The sequence below is a fragment of the Oncorhynchus mykiss genome, chromosome 13 (genome assembly GCF_013265735.2).
Source record: "Oncorhynchus mykiss isolate Arlee chromosome 13, USDA_OmykA_1.1, whole genome shotgun sequence".
In the NCBI taxonomy this organism is placed as follows: domain Eukaryota; kingdom Metazoa; phylum Chordata; class Actinopteri; order Salmoniformes; family Salmonidae; genus Oncorhynchus; species Oncorhynchus mykiss.
Window position 1 is genome coordinate 44,933,369 of NC_048577.1, and position 26,771 is coordinate 44,960,139.

Sequence of the window (26,771 nt, forward strand, 5' to 3'; positions counted from 1 at the left end):
AACCAAATATGCCTCAGTTATTATAATCAACTGTCTTTTCAGATGTTTTGTTTTTCCCACCCTTTGAATGGTGCTGCTTCAATTAAATCCCCAATTATTTATTGGCTCAGCTTTCTCACAGCCACAGATCTGTTAGCATTTGATGAATACCCATCTGCACATGAAAACACAACGTCCAAAGCTTTCATGTTTCATCCTGGCATTCTCGCATGGATCCCATCAGCTTGGAAAACACGTGCATTGGCCACACATGTCTCTCACTCACGTTTTGAGAGAGACTGGCCTTAGCATCTCAGCAGTAGGGTTTTATCCATAGATATGACTATAGAACCTCTCATAGGAGTGCTGTGGTTCTGTCCTCCATCAGGTGTGTGGCACGCCAGAGTACATCGCCCCGGAGGTGATCCTGAGACAGGGCTATGGGAAGCCAGTAGACTGGTGGGCTATGGGCATCATCCTCTATGAGTTCTTGGTGGGTTGTGTGCCGTTCTTTGGAGCCACGCCTGAGGAGCTCTTTGGACAGGTCATCACAGGTGAGAGGTCCGGGGTTAGTGGGTTCATTGAGCAGCATCTTACAGCCATTTTGAAGCCATCTTTCTCACATCTACATTGTCCAATGCAACTTATCTCTGTCTGTCTCTTGTAGACGACATAGTGTGGCCAGAAGATGAGGACGCTCTTCCTGCCGATGCCCAGCATCTGATCTCTACTCTGCTTCAGACCAACCCACTGGTCCGACTGGGCACAGGTCAGCATACACGTGCATGTTGACAAAATGCTTAACATCAGACGTGTGCTGTAGCAGAAATGGACTAAACTGCCTATTTATAGTGAAAATATAGATTCACTCAATAACACACATCTTATCTCTCTCTCCCTCTCTCTCCCCCTCTCTCGCTCGCCCTTTCATTCTCACTCTCTCTTTCATTCATTCTCTCTCTCTCTCTCTCTCTCTCTCTCTCTCTCTCTCTCTCTCTTTCGCTGCCCCAGGCGGTGCATTTGAGGTGAAGCAGCACTCGTTCTTCACTGAACTGGACTGGAACAGTCTGCTGAGACAGAAGGCTGAGTTCATCCCCCACCTAGAGTCAGAGGAGGACACCAGCTACTTCGACAGTGAGTCTCTCTCTAACTGCACTGCCCCCTGGTTACATGAAGGGGAACTGTGCTGATTTGTTGCATTCTTAATGTATAGAATCACCATAAGGCAGTGGTATTCAAACTTTTTCAACGGGGACCCCGTTCTCTTCTCCAGAATTTCTGGGGAACCCATTTTTTTGCAACAATTTCTCGTTACCCAAGCCCACCCCACCCCTAATCTATTGACAAAAATGTTGATTTTTACATCAACAAATAACCTTAAATAACATTTGAATCTCTTATCAAAGAATCCAATAAATACATTTACTTAATAAAATTGTATTTCTCAAAAAGGTTTGCATATTGTCCTATACAATAATCTTTACTCTGTTCCTAAAAAAATAACTGCAGTTTGGTCGCAACCCCAAGTTTGAATACCACTGGCATATGGGATAGAGATGTGAACTAGCTGTGTTTGGAGCTTTGAGGCACTTGTCCATATTATTTGTCTGTGTGTGTGTGTGTGTGTGTGTGTCATGTCCTCTTCCGTCCCCAGCCCGCTCAGACCGCTACCACCACGTCCACTCTTATGATGAGGACGACACCAATGATGATGAACCTGTCGAGATCCGTCGTTTCTCCTCCTGCTCCCCTCGCTTCAGCAAGGTCAAACTCTACACTTACTCATCTTTAAACTTCAGTTAAACACAGTCTCAAATAGCCGACCTGTCCATTTTAATAGCCGGCCCACACTACACATTTCAGCAAATAAACGCCTGTTTGAAATAAACACTGGGTCTAAATGAATTGTTTACAATGTTTCCATTAATTACCATGAATTGTTTACAAGGTTTAATGTTTAATTTGTTACATTAAATAATTCAGTAATGACTCAAAAAAGTGATGGCAATCATCAGTTTTTATCGCCAGTAAGAAACTGCTAGCCATTGGCTGCTAACAGCTGAGAACTGCTAGCCATTTGCTGCTAACAGATGAGAACTGCTAGCCATTGGCTGCTAACAGCTGAGAACTGCTAGCCATTGGCTGCTAACAGCTGAGAACTGCTAGCCATTGGCTGCTAACAGCTGAGAACTGCTAGCCATTGGCTGCTAACAGATGAGAACTGCTAGCCTTTGGCTGCTAACAGATGAGAACTGCTAGCCATTGGCTGCTAACAGATGAGAACTGCTAGCCATTGGCTGCTAACAGATGAGAACTGCTAGCCATTGGCTGCTAACAGATGAGAACTGCTAGCCATTGGCTGCTAACAGATGAGAACTGCTAGCTATTGGCTGCTAACAGATGAGAACTGCTAGCTATTGGCTGCTAACAGATGAGAACTGCTAGCTAACTGGCAAACCTCAGGAATACAGCCCCCCCCCCCCCCCCCCCCCCCCCCCACAGAAAGCAGCTGTTCGCTCTAGTGACGAAAGTAAGAACTGCAGAAAAAATGCAGATTCAACGAGAACAATTATTCTGTCAAGGGTGGGGGTTTTTATAAATTTTTATTAGAGGCATACTAAGACAAAATAAACGTGGCACAGTGTGTAAATGACAGCACATTAGTGCAGGAAATTAAGATATTGATTAAAATACTGGAAGTGAATTCAGGAATTAAACAATTAACTATGCAAGTGAGCAAACGCTGTGTGCTTTAAGCAAATAGACACCTGACTCAAATAGAAGCCAGTGTCTAATAAGCACATGTTGTGTTTAGTGATTCAAGCAAATAAATGCCTGGGCTATTCATTGATGTTTACGTAAAACCTATATTTTGGCCTAATTAGTTATTCTGTCTCACCTCCCTTCTCCAACACTCCTTGCTGATCGAGATTAACTTGATGCCCCTCATTGTATAGGTTCAGTGGCACAATTATCTTTCACAGATTAGTCAAGAAGGGGAGATCTGAGCAGAAAGAGACATACGCCTGAGGCATGTGTGTCAATAATAACATCTGAGCCAAGTGACTTAATGTGACTATCACACATGGTAGACTAAGTCATGAAAGAACCTCTTTTGTAACCTTGGATTTTATTGACACACATGCCTCAGGCGTATGTCTCTTTCTGCTCAGATCTCCCCTTCTTGACTAATCTGTGAAAGCTAATTGTGCCCCTGAACCTATTGTAAAAGAAAGAATCATGGGAAAACCTTTTATTTTTCCCTCTGTGGGTTCTTAAAGCTTATTGGTCCTCTCTCTGTTGGGAACTACAGGTGTACAGCAGCATGGAGCACCTGTCCCAGCTGGAGCACAAGCCCCCGACGGTGACCCGGCGGGAGCACAAGGGCCCCAGGGAGGACCGGGCGGCCAAGAGAGAGAGCCTGGGCAGCCTGACCTTGAGAGACAAGAGCTGGAGGACAGGATCACCTGAGATGTGAGTATGACCACTACTGTACTCTGACTAGTACTAGTACCCTCTTACCTTGCATAACAAGTTGGAAATGTGACATTGTTGGTCCTCATTTTCAAGGCTCTCATTACCATTACTCATTGTTTGTTTTCATAAATACAATAAATCTATTCTGTGCTGTGTTGTTGTGTGTAGGAAGCGACTGTCATGCTCAGAGTCATCCTTTACTGAGAGTGACTCCAGTCCTCCATCTGGGGCCCGGCGACGCTTTTCTGCCCTCATGGACACTCACCGCTTCGCCTCCCCACTAGAGGCCGATCCTGAGCTGCCAGTGCCCACCAGGCAGCCCCCAGTCAAGGCCAGGGGCACCTCTCTGGAGGGGGCCATGGGCACCACATCCGTGGGCACCACATCCAGCCAGGGGGATTTTAGGAAGGAAAGGGAGGGCAATGGGTTGACTGCTGGAGGTGAGGGCATTTGGCATTAGATAATGGATGAATCCTGGCTTGACATACACTTTGATACCTACATGATATTATTCCTCCATCTTTCTGCTCTGCTCCAGACAAGCTGCTGAGGCCAGCTGATGTACCAATGGGAGTCATCCCCAGCCCCAACAGTACTGTGACTGCTGGGGCAACAGAGCCCCAGGGGTCCCGGGCTACCAACGAGCTGGTCCTGAGGAGGGTCCGCCACAGCCAGCTCTCAGCTGAGGGAGAGAAGCGCAACTCGCGACCCGTGACCAAGGTCATCAAGTCTGCCTCCACCACAGCCCTGTCTGTCATCATACCTACAGGTGAGGAGCTGGAAGGCAAGGGAGTGTGAGAAGAACGGGGCTGTCTGTTGCTAATGACAATATTAATGTTAAACAGTTAAAACGGTTAACTGGGCTTGTTATGGAAAATTGTACATTTCTTAAAAACTATCAATTGCTTTGACCTTCAATTGACTTATTCAGATGTTTTTTCTCAGACTTTATTCCTGTGATTCCCTCCCCCCTCCTCAGTGGAGCAGCATGGTACGTCCCCCCTGGCCAGCCCCATGTCTCCTCGATCCATCTCCTCCGACCTGTCGTCTCGTGACTCCTCCCCCAGCCGAGACTACTCGCCCACGGTCAACGTGCTGCGTTCTCCCATCACTATCCACCGCTCTGGGAAGAAGTACGGTTTCACCCTCCGAGCCATTCGAGTCTACATGGGAGACAGTGATGTCTACAGCGTACACCACGTGGTCTGGGTGAGACAGCGATAGAGATTATATGTTCTGTATTCGTTTCCATGGACAAAGTAGTGTTAAGTAGACATCACTCTTTTGAGAAGTTCTGTATCATAACAAAGCATCGCTACAATTTGTAGTGGAAAAACAGACTTGTCCAATAGCATGATGACTTGTTTGAATGATGTTGATCTGCTTCAATCACAGCATGTGGAGGACGGAGGCCCTGCCCAGGAGGCGGGACTCTGCGCTGGTGACCTCATCGCTCATGTGAACGGGGAGTCTGTCCACGGGCTGGTGCACACTGAGGTGGTGGAGCTCATTCTGAAGGTGAGAGGAAAGGAAAGAAACAACAGGTGTTTTTTTCTACAGTATAGAATACAGGTGAAGCCTATCATACACTGTGTGCACAATTATTAGGCAAGTGAGTATTCTGATCTTATCATTATTTCTATGCACATTTTCCAACTCCAAACCATATAAACTTGAATACTTATTGGATTGAACCATTTTCAGGTGGTATGTATTTGTGTAATGAGGGAGGGTGTGGTGAAAGTGAATAACACCTTATGTCAAGGTGTGCATAATTACCAGGCAGCTTCACCGGACAATCAAACGTTTTGTTGCGAACAGTCAACTGGGGCGCATAAAACACATGGAGAAGAAAAGGTGCAAATTAACTGCAAAAGACTGGAGAATAATTAAATGTCAAGCTACCAAGAACCCATTATCCTCCAGTGCCACCATAATCCAGAACTGCAACCTACCTGGAATGTTCAGAAGTACAAGGTGTCAAGTGCTCAGAGACATGGCCAAGGTCAAGAAGGCTGAAACACGACCACCACTGAATAAGATTAAACAGTTGAAGCATCAAGATTGGGCAAAGAAATACCTGAAGACAGATTTTTCTAATGTTTTATGGACAGATGAAATGAGAGTGACTCTTGATGGTGCAGATGGATTGGCCCGTGGTTGGATCAATAATGGACACAGGGCACCACTTCGAGTCAGGCAAGGTGAAGGAGGAGTACTGGTATAGGCTGCTATCATTAAGGATGAGGTAGTTGGACCTTTTCGGGTTGAAGATGGACGGAAACTGGAAGATACTTTCTTCAAGCAGTGGTACAGGAAGACGTCCTCAGCATTCAATAAGGCCAGGATCTTTATGCGGGACAATGCTCCATCACATGCATCCAAGTACTCCACTGCTTGGCTAGCCAGCAAAGGCCTCAACGATGCCCAAATAGTGACCTGGCCCCCTTCCTCACCTGACTTAAATCCTATTGAGAACTTGTGGGTCCTTCCCAAACGTGAGATTTACAGTGAGGGAAGACAATACACCTCTTTGAACAGCATTTGGGAGGCTGTAGTTGCTGCTTCAGCGAAAGTTGATCGAGAACAGATCAAGAAACTGACAGACTCCAAGGATGAAGGCTCAAGGCAGTTATTGAAAAGAAGGGTGGCTGTATTGGTCACTGAATATTTTTGAAAGGCCAAAAATGTTATTTAATTGTCATTTTGTGTTACTTATTTGTTACACTTACTCTACAAATTGAGAGTAAAAAGTGAGTTGGGAGAAATTATTTTTGTAATGTAGTTGCCTAATAATTGTGCACACTTATATATTCCCATGAGAAAGACAAAACTCCCTATTCCTTCGTTAAATATTCAGGTTTGAGATTCAATAACATTTTGGATTGACTGAGCATTGTGTTTGTTCAACAATAAAATTCATCCTGAGGAATACAATTTGCCTAATAATTGTGCAAGCAGTGTATACTGTACTTTTTTTGTTTCCGTTGTTTCTCCAGAGTGGAAACAATGTGATGGTGACCACCACTCCCTTTGAAAACACCTCCATCAAGATTGGTCCTGCCCGCAAGTCCAGCTACAAGTCCAAGATGGCACGGCGCAACAAGAAGATAGGGGCTAAGGAGGGACAAGAAAGGTACAAGTGGGTTTCTCTGCACAGCAGATGCTACACTATGATTTCAGATGAGCGCTCTAGAAAATCAATGTCATTGACTCTGTTTTTCTAACTCTCTCATCCTCCCACCTCTCTCTTTTCACTTCTCACTCGCAGTAAGAAGCGCAGCTCGTTGTTCAGGAAAATCACTAAGCAGTCGAACCTGCTCCACACCAGCCGCAGCCTGTCCTCTCTGAACCGCTCTCTGTCATCAGGGGACAGCCTCCCAGGCTCCCCCACCCACAACCTCTCTGCCCGCTCCCCCACACAGAGCTACCGCTCCACCCCCGACTCCACCTACCTGGGTCAGTATGAAAGGCATTACTCTACCTACATTACTGTACAGCACTCCTCTTAGCATCTGCACCCTCACATAACAAAATAATAGTTTGAATGATTGCTATATGTCTCCTCTTCACTCCTCAGGCAACACTTCTCAGAGCAGTTCTCCAGTCTCCAGCACCCCTAACTCTCCGGCTGCCTCCCAGCACATGAGACCCAGCTCCCTGCACGGCCTCTCCCCCAAGCTGCACCGCCAGTACCGCTCAGCCCGCTGCAAGTCAGCTGGCAACATCCCCCTGTCCCCCCTGGCCCACACACCATCCCCCACTACCTCCTCTCCCCCACCCCTGTCTGGCCACACGGTGGGTAGCTCCAACACCACCCAGGCCTTCCCAGCCAAGCTCCACTCCTCTCCCCCTGTGGCCCGTCCCAGGCCCAAAAGCGCAGAGCCCCCCCGCTCACCTTTGCTACAGCGGGTTCAGTCGTCAGAGAAACTGGGTGCAACCCTCCTACCCTCCTTTTCATCTTCGTCTTCAGCTTCCTCACCCCTTGCAGGAGGGGTGTCAATGCGTAAGCACAGCCTGGAGGTGTCACATGGGGACTACAGGAGGGAGTCTTTCCACTGCGAGCACAGCCTGCAGAGTCTGCTGGAGATGGAGGGAGAGAACGGGCCCGTTCCCCCCTCTCCCTCATCTTCCTCCTCCCCTTCTCCCCCCACGGTTGGAGAGACAGGGTGCCTGAAGCCTGTGAGGAGGCTGGGGAGACAGGAGTCGCCCCTGAGCCGGGACACACTGCTGACAGGGAGGGAGAGAGCTGCCCAGACTACAGCATCTGACCCTCACACTGACAGCACACCTATTAAAGTAGAGCCCAAGACCAGCGCTAGTGAGACAGCTAAGACATTAACCCCTTGTGAGGCTCTGAAGAGAAAAGCTTCACCAGTACCAGGTGAGGCCCAGCCTAGCCCAGCCTCAACCCCCTCCACTCCAGGGGCCAAGTCCAGCCCAGCAGACAAACCTCTAAGCTCTAGTGCTCCAAGCTCTGAGACAGCCAGTAGTGGCCCTAAACCCACTTACAGGGCCCCAGTCCAGGCTACATCCCAGAGTCCGCTCTCCCAGGAGCGTAAGCACCAGGCTGTCCAGACAGACACCACCCCAGCAAGCAGAAGCCAGGAGAAGAGTGAGGAGAAAGGGAGTGTGAGTCCAGACAAAGTCACCACACAGAGGGCGGGAGCTACAGAGTTGGTCAAGGCAAGTAAAGACACACAGATGGGAGAGAGCGCTTTGAAAGGAGGGATGGGTGGCATTGACAAAGCCACTGAGACCAAGGTTAAAGGACCTGCTCCTTCAGTCCCAACCCAAGCACCAGCCCTGACCCCGGCCCCATCCCCTCTTACCATAGGCCCAGTTCCTGCTTCAACAAAATCCAGAGCAGATAAGGTTTCTGTCCCGTTGAGCAGCTACCGAGGGGCCAAGGAGGAGAGGAGTCACCTGGAGGTGGTGGAGGAGAACCCTATGTCCCCCTCCTCCACCGCTGCCTCCCCCTGCTCCAGCAAGTTACACCCCGTCTCCCCTGGTGACAAGCCAAGCTTTGTGACTCAGCTGACCAGTGTGGCCAAAAACGTGCTGGGGCCTATGAAGATGGGATCCCAGGAAGGGCCCAAGGGCGGTGAGGAGAAACGGGGAAGTTCAGAGGCTCCGTCTGGAGGTAGTCGACGGGGCGCTCAGGGGACATCTCCAAGTCCTACCGGCTCAGCTCAGCCTGAAAAGGCAAACACATGGAATTCAGGTAAGCACCACTCCTGATCTGCAAGTGAGGAACAAACCTGGGATCTCCCGGAAAATGCCTTTTGGAACAGAATATCATGCCACCATATCAGGCACCTACAGGGCGCCCTCAAAAAAGGGACAAAAACATGTACGCCTAAAGAAACACACCAAATAGCTAGAAAATACAGACCTGTAGATAAAACAAGAATATGTTGAGGAATGTGCTTTAATGCTGTTCTCAAATGTGTGTGTGTGTATGTACTGTATGTGTAATGTATATAGTAAAAGCGTGTCTTCTTGCATGTTCCAAATTGTACATGAGAGATGAAAGAGAATATTTAAAGAGATGAGGAAAAAAATCTAACAGACCTGATGGTAGTGAACACTGTGAACATCATGTCAACAGCCCCCACATGTTCCCAATGTAAACAGCATGTCTATAAGCAGGCTTCTGTCACAGTCTGTCAACACGAAGAACATTACCCATGTCCGTCAACTCCGGTGCCATCTTTTCACTCAGTTAAAATACCTAAAGATAGCACCCTGTTCTTTTTCTCACACAGTACCTGGAAAATAGATTGAGAGAAGAATTGTTGCATTGGTGTAACATGCATTGGTGTAACACATTGAGATCTGTTTCTAACTGGACAAAGAAGATGACCTGCTTGCTAAATGTGGAACTTGGAATTGTATTGTGTAAAGGAGAGCTGAATGAATTTGTTTGAGTGCTTTAAGGGCTGAGTCCTGGTTGGATTTAGGTGGACTATCTGAACTTGCACAGGGGCACTATGCAATGGGATTTTTAGGTATTTTCCTGTGTGTCCCCTACAATGTACCCATGAACGGATATTAGGGAGGTAAAGGTTTGCAACAAGCCAAGCAAGCAGATATATTGTTCTACGAATTGTCTGCATTGACTCAACCCACTGGGCACTCACTGGTTGAAGTCAATGTTGTTTCCACGTAATTTCAATGAAATTACGTTGAACCAACATGGAATAGACATTGAATTGACATCTGTGCCCAGTGGGCATTGTGAAATGTGCAATTATTTAGGTTCTGAAATTAATACAGTGCTAATGAATTGAACTAAAGAAGAGGAACCCATATGTCTCTGTGTGAATTAAGTGTGGTCAGGTGATGAAATTGATACTATAGAATGGGAGTCTTGTTTGAGACTTACTCGTACTCTGGCAACGTAGGCTAGAACTCTCCCTTTTCAATGTATGCAAAATTAGCATTGTATAATGTAATGTGCGAATAAAAGTGCCAGTTTATTTGAGGGATATGTTGTTTACAGTGATGAGTATATGCAAGTTCTATGTAGAATTCCTAGTGAGATCTGAGAGCCCACCGTAGACCTAGGCAGCACTTTCATCAGGGACGTAACTTAATATGTTCATGCCCATACCTGTATCAGACTGCCATCTTGTGGTCATCACACGACTGTCCTGAACATAGTATTTGAGGTAAAAATTTAATTTTCACATAATCAGTTCACAATTGAATGACACAAGATTAGATTTTATCCGAGATATTACCCTCATATCTTCATGATTTTCTATTGTAACCACTGTTCCATTCATATAGCTACTAGAAACTTGTTTGTTTGTCTAAATACAATTTGAAAAAACTTTTGTTGTTTGTATTATGACCGATAAAGAGAGATGTATGATACAGATACAGTGCACCTAGGAAACGACAAACAGCTCATATTTAGATGAATGCTAGTTAAAAGCTTGTGTTTGTGTATGTGGGGGTGTGCGTGGAAATTGCACTTTATTTTGTGTCAAATGTATTTATTTATCTATTTATTACACTTTATTTATTGTATTTGATTATTTGTCAATTGCTCTCAAACGGTTTACTTGTGCATTGTTCTTTGAATTGTTATTTATATCTCTAAATTGTAAGTCTACAAATGAGAGGATTTACCAAATCTGTGTGGTTGTCATATTTTGTGCAGTTATACTTCTGTCATTCCATAAGAGAGTTGCAATACACCATGGCCTCTGTCCATGTTGACTTATTTGAGAGTTTTGACTTTTTTATGACACTTCTCTCATTTCATTGTTGTCCATGTCATTTTATTCCCTAGGCACTGTTATGAAACCAATGCAAAAAAAGCCTATAGAGTAATAAAATCCTTCAAGATAATCCTTAAATTACCATGTGCCTGTTTGTGTTCTTGTTGTGAGACATAACTTTGACAGACAACTTCTAAATGGATATCAACAGGGCCACGTTCAGCAAAACTTTGTCCAAACATGCAGACAGACATTTCAGGAGTAGAGCAATCTATACGCCAGAGAGGCATGTTTGTTTTACGTAGCATATACATGAACGTTCCAAAACGTTGCGTCAAGCTGAACACGCCGCTGTGGAGGGAGTAAATCAATGGGGATAAATGAAACGTTGGTCATTTATTGACCAATCACGATACCGATTGCCAAGTCGACAAACAGGAAGTTAGGCCGCTAGCTAATGATGGAATAACTTGTTCTTGAAAGTCATCTCTAATTCAGACGATTATTTCGTTGGCAGTAGTTTGTTAGTGAAACATACAAGATGACATATGTAAGTAAAGGTAAGAGGACAAATTATAACCAACTATAAAGAGCTCAGGAGAGAAGAACAGCTAATGTTAGCTTGTTTACAGAATATAATAAAGACATGGACGTCGTTGGATAGCTAGATATCGTTAACCCGTTGTCAATTACCTATTAGCTCACTCACTAGCGAGTTTCCCTACATTGAGTTAGCTTAAGATTTGAAAGCAATATACAATATTTTTGTTAGCTATATTTTTACAATGCAACGTTAGAACACATTCAGCCAGCAAGAAGCTCGTCAGTGACAAATGAATGCCTACGTGCTTGCCATTGGCATTGTGTTGGAAAAACATGTTGACGATTCATCTGTAATGTTGAGACATGTAGTTACCTCAACCCTAGTCGTGTCACTGTAATGTTAGCTGGTTGTCAACACGAATTGTATTACTTACGTTAAACAATTCAGGTGCTGACTTATAACACAACGTGTATTGCCCGGGCAATACTTATTTTCCACCATAATTTGCAAATAATTTCATTAAAAATCCTTCAATGTGATTTTCTGGATTTTTTTTTTCTCATTTTGTCTGTCATAGTTGAAGTGTACCTATGATGACAATTACAGGCCTCATCTTTTTTAAGTGGGAGAACTTGCACAATTGGTGGCTGACTAAATACTTTTTTGCCCCACTGTATATATACATTTGCCAAAATGTCTAAACCTGTTTTTGGTTTGCCGTTATGGGGTATTGTGTTTAGATTGAGGGGGGACGGACTATTTAATCTAGTTTAAAATAAGGCTGTAACGTAACAATGTGGAAAAAGTCAAGGGGTCTGAATAATTTTCGAATGCACTGTAGACTAGCCAGATATAAAATATTTCAATGTATATTAAACAGTTGGATACTTGCTACATGCGAAGGCAGATGGAGCTCTACTGTGTGAGTAACTGCATTTTCAGTGTCTGCTGAAAAGAAAGTGCTGCTCCACAATTATTTGCCAGAAGATACTGACCCTACCATAACGATTGTTTAAACTGAGCTGCACTGGGGTCGGAATGCAATCAGGATTATAACCACAGCAGTCGTTATGGAATGGCAAGTCGCATTGAACAACAAAGGAGCTGATTGGCTGACACTGCCATTCGAAAATGGCTACTGCTAGCTAGCATACGTTAGTAATAATACATATCCCATCCATACATTGAGATTTATATTCCGACCCTCATGCTGGCTTCCCATTGTCTTAATTTAATCATGATTGTGTTTCGACCCCAGTGGAGCTCAGTGTAAACAAGCCTAACGGTAGGGTTGGTATCTTCTAGCAACATTTATTATAGTCCATCTATTTGAAAGAAACCCATACATGTCTGAAATTCTTACTGTCATCACAAGCTTGTCACATGCCCTCAGTCTAACTCACTGAGGGAAATTATTAACATGTCATGCAGTTTAACTTACGTTTGTAGCTACTTCCTGGAGAGAATACTTCGTATAAGCTACTACTATGATCTGTGCAGTCAATATCTCTCAGCTTACATCTGAGCTTTGCCCCTGATGGTAATCAAGGTTTCTTCTTGGCTGAATACTCAATGCTGTGTCCACTCTCAGGTTGATATGGCATTAGGAAACGACCTCCAGACAGTTGGACAAGCCCAGTAGTCATGAACCCCAGTTCTCCCTGTGAGGGCCAGAGCCCTGAGGGTGACCCTCCAGACGATTGGTTCCACCTTTCCACCATGTCTCTGGGAACTCAGGGCTCTGATGGAAGCCAGGATGACCCAGAGGAACCTGAGGAGAGAGGCAGACTCAAGTCCAAGCTGGTGTCAGCATGGAACAATGTCAAATATGGTATGTGTGCCTAAAACCGTTTTGACCTAAGTGACCAGTCACTTTAAAGGTGCATTTTTTTATTTTACCAGGTAGGCCAGTTGAGAACAAGTTCTCATTTGCAACTGAGACCTGCCCAAGATAAAGAGAAGCAGTTTGACACATACAACAACACAGAGTAACACATGGAATAAACAAACATTTAATCAATAATACAGTAGAAAAAGTAAAAGGCAATACATAGGCCATGGTGGCAAAGTAATTACAATATAGCAATTAAACACTGGAATGGTAGAATGTGCAGAAGATGAATGTGCAAGTAGAGATACTGGGGGTGCAAAGGAGCAAGATAAATAAATTAGAGTTCGATCGATTATGATTTTTTTCAATGCCGATTTTATTTAAAAAAGTATTTGTAATAATGACAATTACAACAATACTGAATGAATACTTATTTTAACTTAATATAATATACTGTTAAAAAAAATAAAGGGAACACTAAAATAACACATCCTAGATCTGAATTAATGGAATATTCTTATTAAATACTTTTTTCTTTACATAGTTGAATGTGCTGACAACAAAATCACACACAAATTATCAATGGAAATCAAATTTATCAACCCATGGAGGTCTGGATTTGGAGTCACACTCAAAATTAAAGTGGAAAACCACACTACAGGCTGATCCAACTTTGATGTAATGTCCTTAAAACAAGTCAAAATTAGTCTCAGTGTGTGTGGCCTCCACGTGCCTGTATGACCTCCCTACAACACCTGGGCATGCTCCTGATGAGGTGGAGGATGGTCTCCTGAGGGATCTCCTCCCAGACCTGGACTAAAGCATCCGCCAACTCCTGGACAGTCTGTGGTGCAATGTGGCGTTGGTGGATGGAGCGAGACATGATGTCCCAGATGTGCTCAATTGGATTCAGGTCTGGGGAATGGGCGGGCCAGTCCATAGCATCAATGCCTTCCTCTTGCAGGAACTGCTGACACACTCCAGCCACATGAGGTCTAGCATTGTCTTGCTTTAGGAGGAACCCAGGGCCAACCGCACCAGCATATGGTTTCACAAGGGGTCTGAGGATCTCATCTCGGTACCTAATGGCAGTCAGGCTACCTCTGGCGAGCACATGGAGGGCTGTGCGGCCCCCAAAGAAATGCCACACCATGACTGACCCACCGCCAAACCGGTCATGCTGGAGGATGTTGCAGGCAGCAGAACGTTCTCCAGGGCATCTCCAGACTCTGTCACGTCTGTCACATGTGCTCAGTGTGAACCTGCTTTCATCTGTGAAGAGCACAGGGCGCCAGTGGCGAATTTGCCAATCTTGGTGTTCTCTGGCAAATGCCAAACGTCCTGCACAGTGTTGGGCTGTAAGCACAACCCCCACCTGTGGATGTCGGGCCCTCATACTCGCTTCATACTCGTCGCCAAACCCACTGGCTCCATGTCATCTACAAGACCCTGCTAGGTAAAGTCCCCCCTTATCTCAGCTCGCTGGTCACCATAGCATCTCCCACCTGTAGCACACGCTCCAGCAGATATATCTCTCTAGTCACCCCCAAAACCAATTCTTTCTTTGGCCGCCTCTCTTTCCAGTTCTCTGCTGCCAATGACTGGAACGAACTACAAAAATCTCTGAAACTGGAAACACTTATCTCCCTCACTAGCTTTAAGCACCAACTGTCAGAGCAGCTCACAGATTACTGCACCTGTACATAGCCCACCTATAATTTAGCCCTATCAACTACCTCTTTCCCAACTGTATTTAATTTATTTATTTATTTTGCTCCTTTGCACCCCATTATTTTTATTTCTACTTTGCACATTCTTCCATTGCAAAACTACCATTCCAGTGTTTTACTTGCTATATTGTATTTACCTTGCCACCAAGGCCTTTTTTGCCTTTACCTCCCTTCTCACCTCATTTGCTCACATTGTATATAGACTTGTTTATACTTTATTATTGACTGTATGTTTGTTTTACTCCATGTGTAACTCTGTGTTGTTGTATCTGTCGAACTGCTTTGCTTTATCTTGGCCAGGTCGCAATTGTAAATGAGAACTTGTTCTCAACTTGCCTACCTGGTTAAATAAAGGTAAAATAAAAAAATAAATACCACCCTCAGGGAGTCTGTTTCTGACCGTTTGAGCAGACACATGCACATTTGTGGCCTGTTGGAGGTCATTTTGCAGGGCTCTAGCAGTGCTCCTCCTTGCACAAAGGCGGAGGTAGCGGTCCTGCTGCTGGGTTGTTGCCCTCCTACGGCCTCCTCCACGTCTCCTGATGTACTGGCCTGTCTCCTGGTAGCGCCTCCATGCTCTGGACACCGCTGACAGACACAGCAAACCTTCTTGCCACAGCTCGCATTGATGTGCCATCCTGGATGAGCTGCACTACCTGAGCCACTTGTGTGGTTGTAGACTCCGTCTCATGCTACCACCTGAGTGAAAGCACCGCCAGCATTCAAAAGTGACCAAAACATGAGCCAGGAAGCATAGGAACTGAGAAGTGGTCTGTGGTCACCACCTGCAGAACCACTCCTTTATTGGGGGTGTCTTGCTAAATGCCTATAATTTCCACCTGTTGTCTATGCCATTTGCATAACAGCATGTGAAATTTATTGTCAATCAGTGTTGCTTCCTAAGTGGACAGTTTGATTTCACAGAAGTGTGATTGACTTGGAGTTACATTGTGTTGTTTAAGTGTTCCCTTTATTTTTTTGTGCAGTGTACATCAATAAAATCAATTTAGCCTCAAATAAATAATGAAACATGTTCAATTTGGTTTAAATAATGCAAAAACAAAGTGTTGGAGAAGAAAGCAAAAGTGCAATATGTGCCATGTAAGAAAGCTAACGTTTAAGTTACTTGCTCAGAAAATGAGAACATATGAAAGCTGGTGGTTCCTTTCTGGTGGTTCCAGTCTTCAATATTCCCAGGTAAGAAGTTTTAGGTTGTAGTTATTATAGGAATATTTCTCTCTCTGCCATTTGTATTTCATATACCTTTGACTATTGGGTGTTCTTTTAGGCACTTTAGTATGCCAGTGTAACCGTATAGCTTCCGTACCTCTCCTCGCTCCTACCTGGGCTCGAACCAGGAACACCGACAACAACCACCCTCGTAGCAGCGTTACCCATTGCTCCACAAAAGCCGTGGCCCTTGCAGAGCAAGGGGAACAACTACTCCCAAGTCGCAGAGTGAGTGACGTTTGAAACGCTATTAGTGCGCACCCTGCTAACTAGCTAGCCATTTCACATCACATCGTTACACCAGCCTAATCTCAGGAGTTGATAGGCTTGAAGTCATAAACAGCAGAGCTGCTGGCAAAATGCACGAAAGTGCTGTTTGAATGCATGCTTATGAGTCTGCTGGTGCCTCTCACTCAGTCAGTCTGCTCTATCAAATCATAGACTTAATTATAACATAACACACAGAAATGCGAGCCTTAGGTCATTAATATGATCGAATCCGAAAAACTATCAACTCAAACGAGACGTTTATTCTTTCAATGAAATACGGAACCGTTCCGTATTTTATCTAACGGGTGGCATCCATCAGTCTAAATATTCCTGTTACATTGCACAACCTTCAACGTTATGTCATAAATACGTACAATTCTGGCAAATTAGTTTGGAATGAGCCAAGCGGCCCAAACTGTTGTATATACCCTGACTCTGTGTGTAATGAACGCAAGAGAAGTGACACAATTTCACCTGGTTAATATTGCCTGCTAACCTAGATTTATTTTAGCTAAATATGCAGGTTTAAAAAATATATACTTCTGTGTATTGATTTTAAGAAAGGCATTGGTGTTTATGGTTAGGTACACGTTGGAGCAACGACAGTCACTGCATCGATTATATGCAATGCAGGACACGCTAGATAAACTATCATCAACCATGTGTAGTTATAACTGGTGATTATGATTAAGTTTAATGCTAGCTAGCAACTTACCTTGGCTTCTTACTGCATTCGCGTAACAGGCGGGCTCCTCGTGAGGCAGGTGGTTAGAGCGTTGGACTAGTTAACCATAAGGTTGCAAGATTGAATCCCTGAGCTGACAAAATCTGTCATTCTGCCCCTGAACAAGGCAGTTAACCCACTGTTCCTAGGCCGTCATTGAAAATAAGAATGTCTTAACTGACTTGCCTAGTTAAATAAAGATGAAATAAAGGTGTAGAAAAAATTTACATTGTCGTCAAATTACCGGCCATTCCGATTTATCGGTCGACCTCTAAAATAAATAAATACAGTATGGGGCTGAGGTAGTTGGATGGCTAATTACAAATGGGCTATATACAAGTGCAGTGATATGTGAGCTGCTCTGACAGCTGGTGCTTAAAGCTAGTGAGGGAGATATGAGTCTCCAGCTTTAGTGATTTTTGCAGTTCGTTCCAGTCATTGGCAGCAGAGAACTGGAAGGAGAGGCGGCCAAAGGAAGAATTGGCTTTGTGGGTGACCAGTGAGATATACCTGCTGGAGCGGGTGCTGCTATGGTGACCAGTGAGCTGAGATAAGGCAGGGCTTTACCTAGCAGAGACTTGTAGATGACCTGGAGCCAGTGGGTTTGGCGACGAGTATGAAATGAGGGCCAGCCAACGAGAGCATACAGGTCGCAGTGGTGGGCACTATATGGGGCTTTGGTGACAAAATGGATGGCACTGTGATAGACTGCATCCAATTTGTTGAGTAGAGTGTTGGAGGCTATTTTGTAAATATCGAGGATCGGTAGGATGGTCAGTTTTACGAGGGTATGTTTGGCAGCATGAGTGAAGGATGCTTTGTTGCGAAATAGGAAGCTGATTCTAGATTTAGATTGGATTTGGTTTAATGTGAGTCTGGAAGGAGAGTTTACAGTTTAACCAGACATCTAGGTATTTGTAGTTTCCACATATTCTAAGTCAGAACCATCCAGAGTAGTGGTGCTGGACGGGTGGGCGGGTGCGGGCAGCGATTGTTTGAAGTGCATGCATTTAAGAGCAGTTGGAGGCCACGGAAAGAGAGTTGTATGGCATTGAAGCTTGTCTGGAAGTTAGTTAACACAGTGTCCAAAGTAGGGCCAGAGGTATACAGAATGGTGTCGTCTGCGTAAGAGGTGGATCAAAGAATCACCAGCAGAAAGAGCAACATCATTGATGTATACAGAGAAGAGTCGGCCCGAGAATTGAACCCTGTGGCACCCCCATAGACTGCCAGAGGTCCGGACAACAGGCCCTCTGATTTGACACACTGAACTCTATCAGAGAAATAGTTGGTGAACCAGGTGAGGCAATAATTTGAGAAACCAAGGCTGTTGAGTCTGCCAATAAGAATGTTGTGATTGACAGAGTCGAAAGCCTTAGCCAGGTCGATGAATACGGCTGTACAGTAATGTCTCTTATTGATGGCGGTTATGATGTCATTTAGGACCTTGAGTGTGGCTGAGGTGCACCCATGACCAGCTCTGAAACCAGATTGCATAGCGGAGAAGGTAAAGTGGGTTTAGAAATGGTCGGTAATCTGTTTGTTGACTTGGCTTTCAAAGACCTTAGAAAGGCATGTTAGGATAGATATAGGTCTGTAGCAATTTGGGTCTAGAGTGTATCCCCCTTTGTAGAGGGGGATGACCATGGCAGCTTTCCAATCTATGGGAATCTCAGACGATACGAAAGAGAGGTTGAACAGGCTAGTAATAGGGGTTGCAACAATTTCAGCAGATAATCTTAGAGGGTCCAGATGGTCTATCCCGGCTGGTTTGTAGGGGTCCAGATTTTGCAGCTCTTTCAGAACATCAGCTATCTGGATTTGGGTGAAGGAGAAATGGGGGAGGCTTGGGCAAGTTATTGTTTGTCATTTTATAGTTTGCTTTCCTTTGCCCATCCAGTCTGGTCGTTCAAGTCAAAGGCCCGCTTCAGCAAGACCTCTCCTCTGACCATGCTTGGACAGTCTTATCTGCTCAGTCAAGGAGGTGAGAGATGTTCTGTTGGTTGGGTAACTGCTCAGTTTGCTGGGAGGCCAGCTCTAGGAAGAGTCTTGGTTGTTCCAAACTTCTTCCATTTAAGAATGTGTTCTTGGGGACCTTCAATTAAAGACCCACACCTAACTGGTATGTAACTGGATTTGAGAAAATGTTATATATTCAAGGACAGTGTCTGTCCTTTATTTTGTCAGTGGAGAGGGAGTGCTTTCGCCGGGCCTTTGCCACTCTGCTGTGGCTGACGTACAGGCGGGGCTTCCCACAGCTGGATGGTTCCTCTCTGACCACAGACAGTGGGTGGGGCTGCATGCTGCGCAGTGGACAGATGCTCCTGGCACAGGGGCTGCTGCTACACCTGCTGCCGCCAGGTAAAATAAAAAACGCACTTGTGCACGTGGGTCATACATACAGGTACATACATACATACATACATGCATACATACATACATGCATACATACAGGTACATACATACATACATACAGGTACATGTTTCCAGCAGCATCTCAAAGTATCTCCTGAGTAACACACTACTACAGTTTATCACTACTTAGCCTTGTCCCTTGTCTCTCTATTGTTGCCAGGCTGGACCTGGCTCTCTGCCAACCATGTGTCCAAAGATGACATGGAGGTACAGGAGTCTCGCTCCTTGGGTCCAGAGGTGACTAAGAAGGGAAGGAGGAAGAGCATAGAGTCCTTCCTGGAGAGCCGGACTGAAGTTACTCACAGACGGGTGGTGTCCTGGTTTGGGGACCATCCCATCGCCCCGTTCGGGCTGCATCAGCTGGTGGAACAGGGCACAAGCTCAGGGAAGAAGGCAGGGGACTGGTACGGCCCCTCCATCGTAGCACACATTCTTCGGTGAGAACTTAGAAGCTAAACCTGCCCCCCCCCCCCCCCCAGCCATCTGCATTCCATACAATACATCTTCCCTTAGTGATGTGGGCTGTCTGTTTGTTTTAGTAAGGCTGTTGACGCAGCATCAGCAGAGGTGTCCAATCTGACAGTGTATGTAGCACAGGACTGCACTGGTGAGTGTTCCCTTGTTATTTCATTCTCACTATTTGGCAGGGTGCCCATCAGACCATAGTAATAGGTTGTATCATTATGTGGTCCCTGTATAGTGTACATAGATGATGTGGTGAGGCTGTGTGAGAGACCTCTATCTGAGGGCTCCACAGGACCCAGTCCAGCCTGGAAGTCTGTCATCATCCTGGTCCCTGTGCGCCTGGGAGGAGAAGTCCTCAACACCACCTACATCAAATGTGTCAAAGTATGTGTCAAGTCAGAGTAACATGCTAGAGACATGCACACAGACACTGACAACCACAGAACACAGTGAGAGATTGGTAAACCATTCTTGTGTTTTTCTTTCCATAGAATCTCCTGAGGTTAGAATGCTGCATTGGAATCATTGGTGGCAAACCCAAGCACTCTCTGTTCTTCGTTGGGTACCAAGGTAGGTGTATGGTCTTCCTGTTGTCATTCTGTAATTTTTACAGTCCTTGTACCCTCACACTGACCATGCTCATGTCTCCTGTGCTAGATGAACAGCTGTTGTGCTTGGACCCCCACTACAGCCAGTCCACAGTGGATATTACACAGGATAACTTCCCCTTAAAGGTAATGGAAGGGGCGCTCTCTTCCTGTTTTGGCTGTCTGTGTTGTTTGCAAACCCTATACATTATTCTATATCCATGACTCTAGACCAGGTCCTAGGCCAAGATTGCATCTCGGTCTAGCAGTGTAACACTAAGCCACTTATTTACCAACCTGTCTGTGCCTGTTGGCCACGCTTTCGTGATAAAAACTCGGTCTAGAAACTGGGCTACCCTGACGCCACCATCTCTCGCCTTAATGGGGCCTTCTCCTCTCCACTCCCCCTGCAGTCGTTTCACTGTAAGTGTCCCAGGAAGATCTCCTTCAGTCGCATGGATCCCAGCTGCACTATAGGCTTTTATGCCAAGAGCCAGAAGGAATTTGAGTTACTGTGCTCAGCTGTTAGCACGGTATGTGGGGCACACACACACAGGCACTATTGCTGCTACTATTTATTATTTATCTAAGCTGTACTGTATATTATTTTTGTGTATATATTTCCAAACATAATTCTAAACATTAAAAAGGTTTTGTTACTACTTTGTATTACTTATTGTGTATTCTTTTTATAAATGGATATTGCACTGTTGAGGAAAGCTTGCAAGTAAGCATTTCACTGTACCGTTTATACCCTGTATCCTGTGAATGTGACCAACTTGATTTTATTTGTGGTGTCCATGTCAGGGGAATAGGCTGGCTATGGATTTGAACCCTGGCCAAGATGCTGTTTACTCTTGAGATCAAATATACATATATGAATAGTGTGCTGTATAACTGATGCAGATGTTTTAGTCGCAAGGAGCCAAGTACATTATTGCTTTTACAGTATGTTGTAATACAGTCATTGGTTAATGGTTAAATCGAGATGACGGGAAATATAAGGGCTCCTAGAGTTGGTTCTCTCATTCATCTCTTTCTCTTCCCCAGGCTCTCTCATCATCAACAGAAAAGTACCCCATCTTCACCATTGCAGAGGGTCAGGGACAGGATGGGGGGCAGGAGGATGAGAGCGATGCACCCCCAAACTCTATCACCCACATCCTGACCAAGGACAAGGCGAGGCTGAGAAGGACCAATAACAGCAACAGCATGGATGAGTTTGTGTTATTGTGAATTAACGTAGCAGGTATAAAAGTTCTAAGCTAGGTTGAATTAGCTGTATCCCTGAACTGGAACATCCGGTTGTTGGCAACTCCGCTAAGGGTGCTGTGAACAGACTGACTGAATGTGGCCAGCAGGGAACATAATTCACATACCAACTCATACACACGGTTACTGAACTGAGCTTTATCAGTGGCAGCTACTGACGGGACACATGCTCCAGCATTAGCCTTTATCCCCAACCTCCACAGGCAATAACCAGGCTGGGTGAGGTGTTGCTGAATAGAACAGGCCAATGACACTATTCTTGTGTATTTATTTGTTTGGGCTAATTATTTGTTTTAAGGGGACGTGTTTATGAATTTAACAATGTTTTTAAATGAAGGTTTTTGTATAATTGATTTTAATTTAAGGTTTTGATATTAGTATGGTTTTGAGGTTCTTACGTTAAATAACCTGCCTTCAACTTGGTTGTTTACTATTCTACATGAAGTCATGGGTGACTCTATGCCTGGCTGAAAGACACTAACTGACCCCATTTCATCATTGTGTAGATAGGCTGCTCATCCCATAGTCCTCTCCACTACAACCTTTTGTTGAACTACTTTGTCCAGCATTAGACTCTGAGCTGCTGTTTGACGTCATGTGACAGGATGTCTGCTCTGTGAATGGATTAGGAAATTGGATTCCTTAGACCTTGTGATGTGCACATGGAACCGGTGAAGGAATCAATTTGTCTTAGAGATGTTGGTTTTGTGGTTGAGTGGGGAGAGTATAAAATAATATTTTTTAAATTGCTATCAGCCAACATTCTGGGCAATATGGGGTTGCATTTGCCCTGTTGTTTTTGGGATGAATATTTTTTTACATGGAAAATGAGTGGCACAATGCATTCAATAAAAGCTCAGTAAAAAATAAATAAAATCACTCAACTTCATCAGACTGATTTTAGTTTAGGCCATACAAATTTGAATTATATGTTTAAAGGATACCTTACAGTGCTACTACATTGCTTGTTATTTTGGGTTTTAGGTAGGGTTTCTGTATAGCACTTTGTGACCTGCTGATGTAAAAAGGGCTTTATAAATACATTTGTTTGATAACTGAAGAGGGGTTTCTCCCCACCCAAAAAATCCCAATAATTTACTGAATTTATGATTATAGCTAAAATAATTTCCTTGATCTTCTAGTAAAAAGATCAGCCATAATCCGACAGGAAGTGGCGTAACTATGCCTCTTAGCTTTTCCAAGAGGCTAACATCTCTTGATTAGGTCGCTAGGAGTTGAATTAAGGTCGTTATAGTACTTTAACAAGAAGGTCCACATTTAAAAAATAAAAATACATTTGGAAAGAGACCTAACAATGTTAGTATTTTTGGTTTATTGGAAAAGTACATCAAAAGCAGAAATTCTGAGTGGTGTAGTATCTAAAAGGGAAAGTGCTGCACATTAGTCTGTAGGTATGGACCTCATGTCATGGCCATACTGCTGGAAATACAGGTGAGAGTGGTACTGTAGCTCAGGCAGCACTAGTCGCACACAGAGCCCCTCTTCCTGCAGAGTCAGGTTCCCTCGTACCTTGTATCCCAGGATGGTGACTGTGTCGGTCTGCCAGGGCCTGACCAGGTCCTCCAGCTCACCAGGGGGGACTCCTTCTCTGGCCACACACTTCTGTCTGAGTCTCTGTGTGGAGGCCCTCAGTAGGGCCACCTCCCTTTTCAGTCTCCCCAGGCCATACTGCTCAGCTTTCTCCCAGAACACCTGCAGAAATAAGTTGTAGAGCAGCACGTCCAGACTGTTCCAGGCCCAGAGCCTGGCCTTGGTGTCATCCTCCAGCGGGGTGATGTCCGATGGGGCGCGGACGTTCAGGTGCACATAGGCCAGCTCCTCAGGCTCCAGCTGCAGCAGAGCCCCGAGGAGAACCAGAGACTCATCAAAGTGCTCAGCGATCATCACCAGCTGGAAGGCCTCCTCCAGCTGAGTCAGCTCCATGGGCCAGGATGCGTTCCACTCTTGGCTGCTGAGGCCCAGGTCAAAGCTCATAGGGTTCCTGGCTAGGCCATTCCCAGGTTCTGTAGGGTCCCAGTAGGACTCTGGGGCCTCCAGGAAGACCGAGAGGGCGGACTTCCTGTTAGCTGTGTCAGCTGCCTTTTTGGCTAGAGTGAAGGCGGGTACAGTGGAAGTGTAGTAGCTGAAAACGGACTCAAAGGTCTGTAGAGGATCACGCAGCAGGGTGATATAGATGGTGTTCCTGGGCATCACCTGTTTCAGCTGTCCCAGGTCCAGCCGCATGTGGCTGCAGAGCATGTCGAACTGAGAGGAACCCGGTGGCAGCTCATCTACAAAGTCTGCTCGGAACCTGGAGCCATAAGGAAGGTTAAGCACGTTAAAGCAGTGAAAGTTATCTGCAGTTAATATCCACCAAATGGAGGGGCTCCAAATGTACCAGAGACCTGACAGTAAATTTGATAATCTGAACATTGCAATAGAACATATCTACTCATCAGATGAATAGAGGTAACCGTATCTTACAGGAGATAGTGGTCGTGCCCATACCTATCTGGGTAGCTGAACTGGTATGCGTAATAGGGGAAGGCGAAAGTGAGGTTCTCCTTCTCCCCAAGGCGGAACATCAGATTCTGAACAGTGCTGCTTCCAGTCTTGTGTGTTTTGAGGAAAGCTACAGGTGGAGGGCTCCTCCTTGTCCTCATAAAGGTGTACCCATTGGGGTCTCTTTGATGCTGCAGATTGGTTGTCTGAACCGCCTTCCTCCTGTTAGGGGCAGTGTGGGATGGGACGGGGTAGTTTGGAAGAGCATTGTCGGAAAGTGCTCCCCTCTCCTCCACCTTATGGCCCTTGTGCCCTGCATAGTGGCTTTCGAAAAAGGAAAGAGACAGAGGATTTCATCATACGTCTAGGTAAACAAAGTCTCAACAGGACTTATGCAGCTTAGCTGTATGCCATGACAAAAAACTCCTCGGTAATCAATTCTGTATGTAAAATCTTTTTTAATCCGTAACGCATTTACACAAGTATATGTAGAATTTTTCTGGTACATTCACAATAACCACTGAGCTAAATCTATTAGTTTTACCACCACCTACAGCTACAGACAGTGCATAATGGTGTGGGGAGAAAGAGAGAGACAGACTGTCCCTTACCTTGGATGCTGCAATGACTGAGTAGCCAGGAGCATGAGTAACAAGGTGACACACAAAGCTAGCAGGAGACCCATCACACGGTGTCTCCAAAGTTGGGTGGACAACCAGCGGAGGGTCATCTCCTTTCTGTGGCCCACCCGAAACACTTTCCTCTGGAACCTTCTTCCCTCCTAGCATGGTAAATAGACTCTGGGACTTTGAAGGTGAGACTGGGTTCCGGAGCTTAAAGAAACTGAGACCTGACCTCACCCTCTAAGCTGGCTCAGCGAGACGTCACGCAGCCAGCAACTCTCCAGCCAAGAAGTTGTGATTGAGTTTTTGGCTAGTATAAGATTTGAGACTGTCTATTCTCAAGCTTTGCTGCTGTAAACAGTCATAAGATGCAACTGCAATATGACAAGGCTAAAGTCCTTATTCACATGATAAGAGTAGCAATCACTGGTTTTGTATTTTAGGAATGCCAAATACTAAAAGCTAAATTGGATGAGAAACAAGGACATTAAGGAAAATAAATAAATACAATAAATTAGATATAATGAAAATAAATAAGAACAGAAAATTCCCCAACACAAAGAACAGTAAAACCACCTAAAGAGATAGCTGTGTTTGTTCTGCATAATACATTTCTATCTGAACATTGGCCAAAATCTTGACTGGAACAAGCTACAACAAACACTCAAACTGGACAGTTTTATCTCAATCTCTTCATTCAAAGACTCAATCATGGACACTCTTACTGACAGTTGTAGCTGCTTTGTATATGATGTATTGTAGTCTCTGTGCAATTTACCTTTACCTTTTGGTAGGCCGTCATTGTAAATAAGAATTTGTTCTTAACTGACTTGCCTAGTTAAATAAAGGTTAAATAAAATAAAACAATTTTTAAAAAATGGTCCTGCTGAACGCGGTTCCAGTGGTGCGCGACTTCAGGATTTTTGGAGTCGACTCCGACTCCTGTGATTGAAGTCGAATCTTGCTCAACTCCAAAAACACGCTGAATGGGATGCACACACACATACACCTCATTGTTGCGTCCTACTAGAAAGGTTATATTTGCGTTTCAGAGGACTGGCAAGAGCATGATGTCCCCCAGTTGCATATTAAAGGACTATTTTGTTTGAATATAGAAGGTGATGTAAGAAGTAACATCTATAATATTTCCGTGATATTTCTGCTGTGTGCAGCCTCCACAGATCCCATGCGATGATACTGCGCACTCGATGCTGATAAGCCTATTCTTTTACATGTTATAGCCCTATTCGGACGGGTATTACTAGAGATGTTGGTTTTGTCATTATTATCCAAGTATGTGCGTTGACAAAAATATAGGTCTCCCCATAATATTTATATTGATGAGGTGTGGTCATAACATTCAAGCTGCATACTGGACCCTATTCCAACTAAACTACTGAAAGAGCTGCTTCCTGTGCTTGGCCCTCCTATGTTGAACATAATAAACGGCTCTCTATCCACCGGATGTGTACCAAACTCACTAAAAGTGGCAGTAATAAAGCCTCTCTTGAAAAAGCCAAACCTTGACCCAGAAAATATAAAAAACTATCGGCCTATATCGAATCTTCCATTCCTCTCAAAAATGTTAGAAAAGGCTGTTGTGCAGCAACTCACTGCCTTCCCGAAAACAAACAATGTATACGAAATGCTTCAGTCTGGTTTTAGACCCCATCATGGCACTGAGACTGCACTTGTGAAGGTGGTAAATTACCTTTTAATGGCATCAGACCGAGGCTTTGCATCTGTCCTCGTGCTCCTAGATCTTAGTGCTGCTTTTGATACCATCAATCACCACATTCTTTTGGAGAGATTGGAAACCCAAATTGGTCTACATGGACAAGTTCTGGCCTGGTTTAGATCTTATCTGTTGGAAAGATATCCGTTTGTCTC

The 26,771-nt window shown here is 44.8% G+C and overlaps 3 protein-coding genes across 6 annotated transcripts in view; 2 read left to right on the top strand and 1 right to left on the bottom strand.

The window, feature by feature from the left end:
* LOC110485188 (microtubule-associated serine/threonine-protein kinase 1) overlaps positions 1-10,583 on the top strand; it is a 65,238-nt gene extending 54,655 nt beyond the window's left edge. The window contains exons 15-26 of the mRNA XM_036941242.1: positions 368-533; positions 647-748; positions 991-1,113; positions 1,634-1,743; positions 3,293-3,453; positions 3,625-3,896; positions 3,995-4,225; positions 4,436-4,665; positions 4,852-4,974; positions 6,456-6,592; positions 6,728-6,915; positions 7,037-10,583. Of these exons, the coding sequence (XP_036797137.1) occupies positions 368-533; positions 647-748; positions 991-1,113; positions 1,634-1,743; positions 3,293-3,453; positions 3,625-3,896; positions 3,995-4,225; positions 4,436-4,665; positions 4,852-4,974; positions 6,456-6,592; positions 6,728-6,915; positions 7,037-8,697 (3,504 nt within the window). The 3' untranslated portion in view covers positions 8,698-10,583. The remainder of the gene's footprint in view (positions 1-367; positions 534-646; positions 749-990; positions 1,114-1,633; positions 1,744-3,292; positions 3,454-3,624; positions 3,897-3,994; positions 4,226-4,435; positions 4,666-4,851; positions 4,975-6,455; positions 6,593-6,727; positions 6,916-7,036) is intronic.
* A 497-nt stretch (positions 10,584-11,080) lies between these two features.
* Positions 11,081-22,632, top strand: LOC110486523 (cysteine protease ATG4D). 4 transcript variants are annotated; one of them, XM_036941244.1, is made up of 11 exons: positions 11,083-11,238; positions 12,824-13,063; positions 18,918-19,001; positions 19,205-19,378; positions 19,593-19,869; positions 19,972-20,039; positions 20,133-20,281; positions 20,389-20,467; positions 20,555-20,631; positions 20,898-21,017; positions 21,535-22,632. In XM_036941244.1, exons 2-11 carry the CDS (start codon positions 12,877-12,879, stop codon positions 21,718-21,720), a joined length of 1,401 nt encoding a protein of 466 aa, XP_036797139.1. In that variant the 5' UTR covers positions 11,083-11,238; positions 12,824-12,876; the 3' UTR covers positions 21,721-22,632. The 4 variants fall into 4 exon arrangements, with proteins under 4 accessions (XP_036797141.1, XP_036797139.1, XP_036797140.1 ...); XM_036941243.1 differs by having other exon boundaries at positions 11,088-11,248; XM_036941246.1 differs by lacking the exon at positions 12,824-13,063 and having other exon boundaries at positions 11,081-11,248.
* LOC110486524 (galactose-3-O-sulfotransferase 2-like) lies at positions 22,206-26,292 on the bottom strand. Its single transcript, XM_021558191.2, has 3 exons — positions 24,870-26,292; positions 24,265-24,582; positions 22,206-24,067 (listed from the first exon to the last, which is right to left on the bottom strand). The coding sequence occupies exons 1-3, from the start codon at positions 24,986-24,988 to the stop codon at positions 23,158-23,160; spliced, it is 1,347 nt and encodes a 448-aa protein (XP_021413866.1). The 5' UTR covers positions 24,989-26,292; the 3' UTR covers positions 22,206-23,157.
* Between the last annotated feature and the right edge of the window lie 479 nt (positions 26,293-26,771).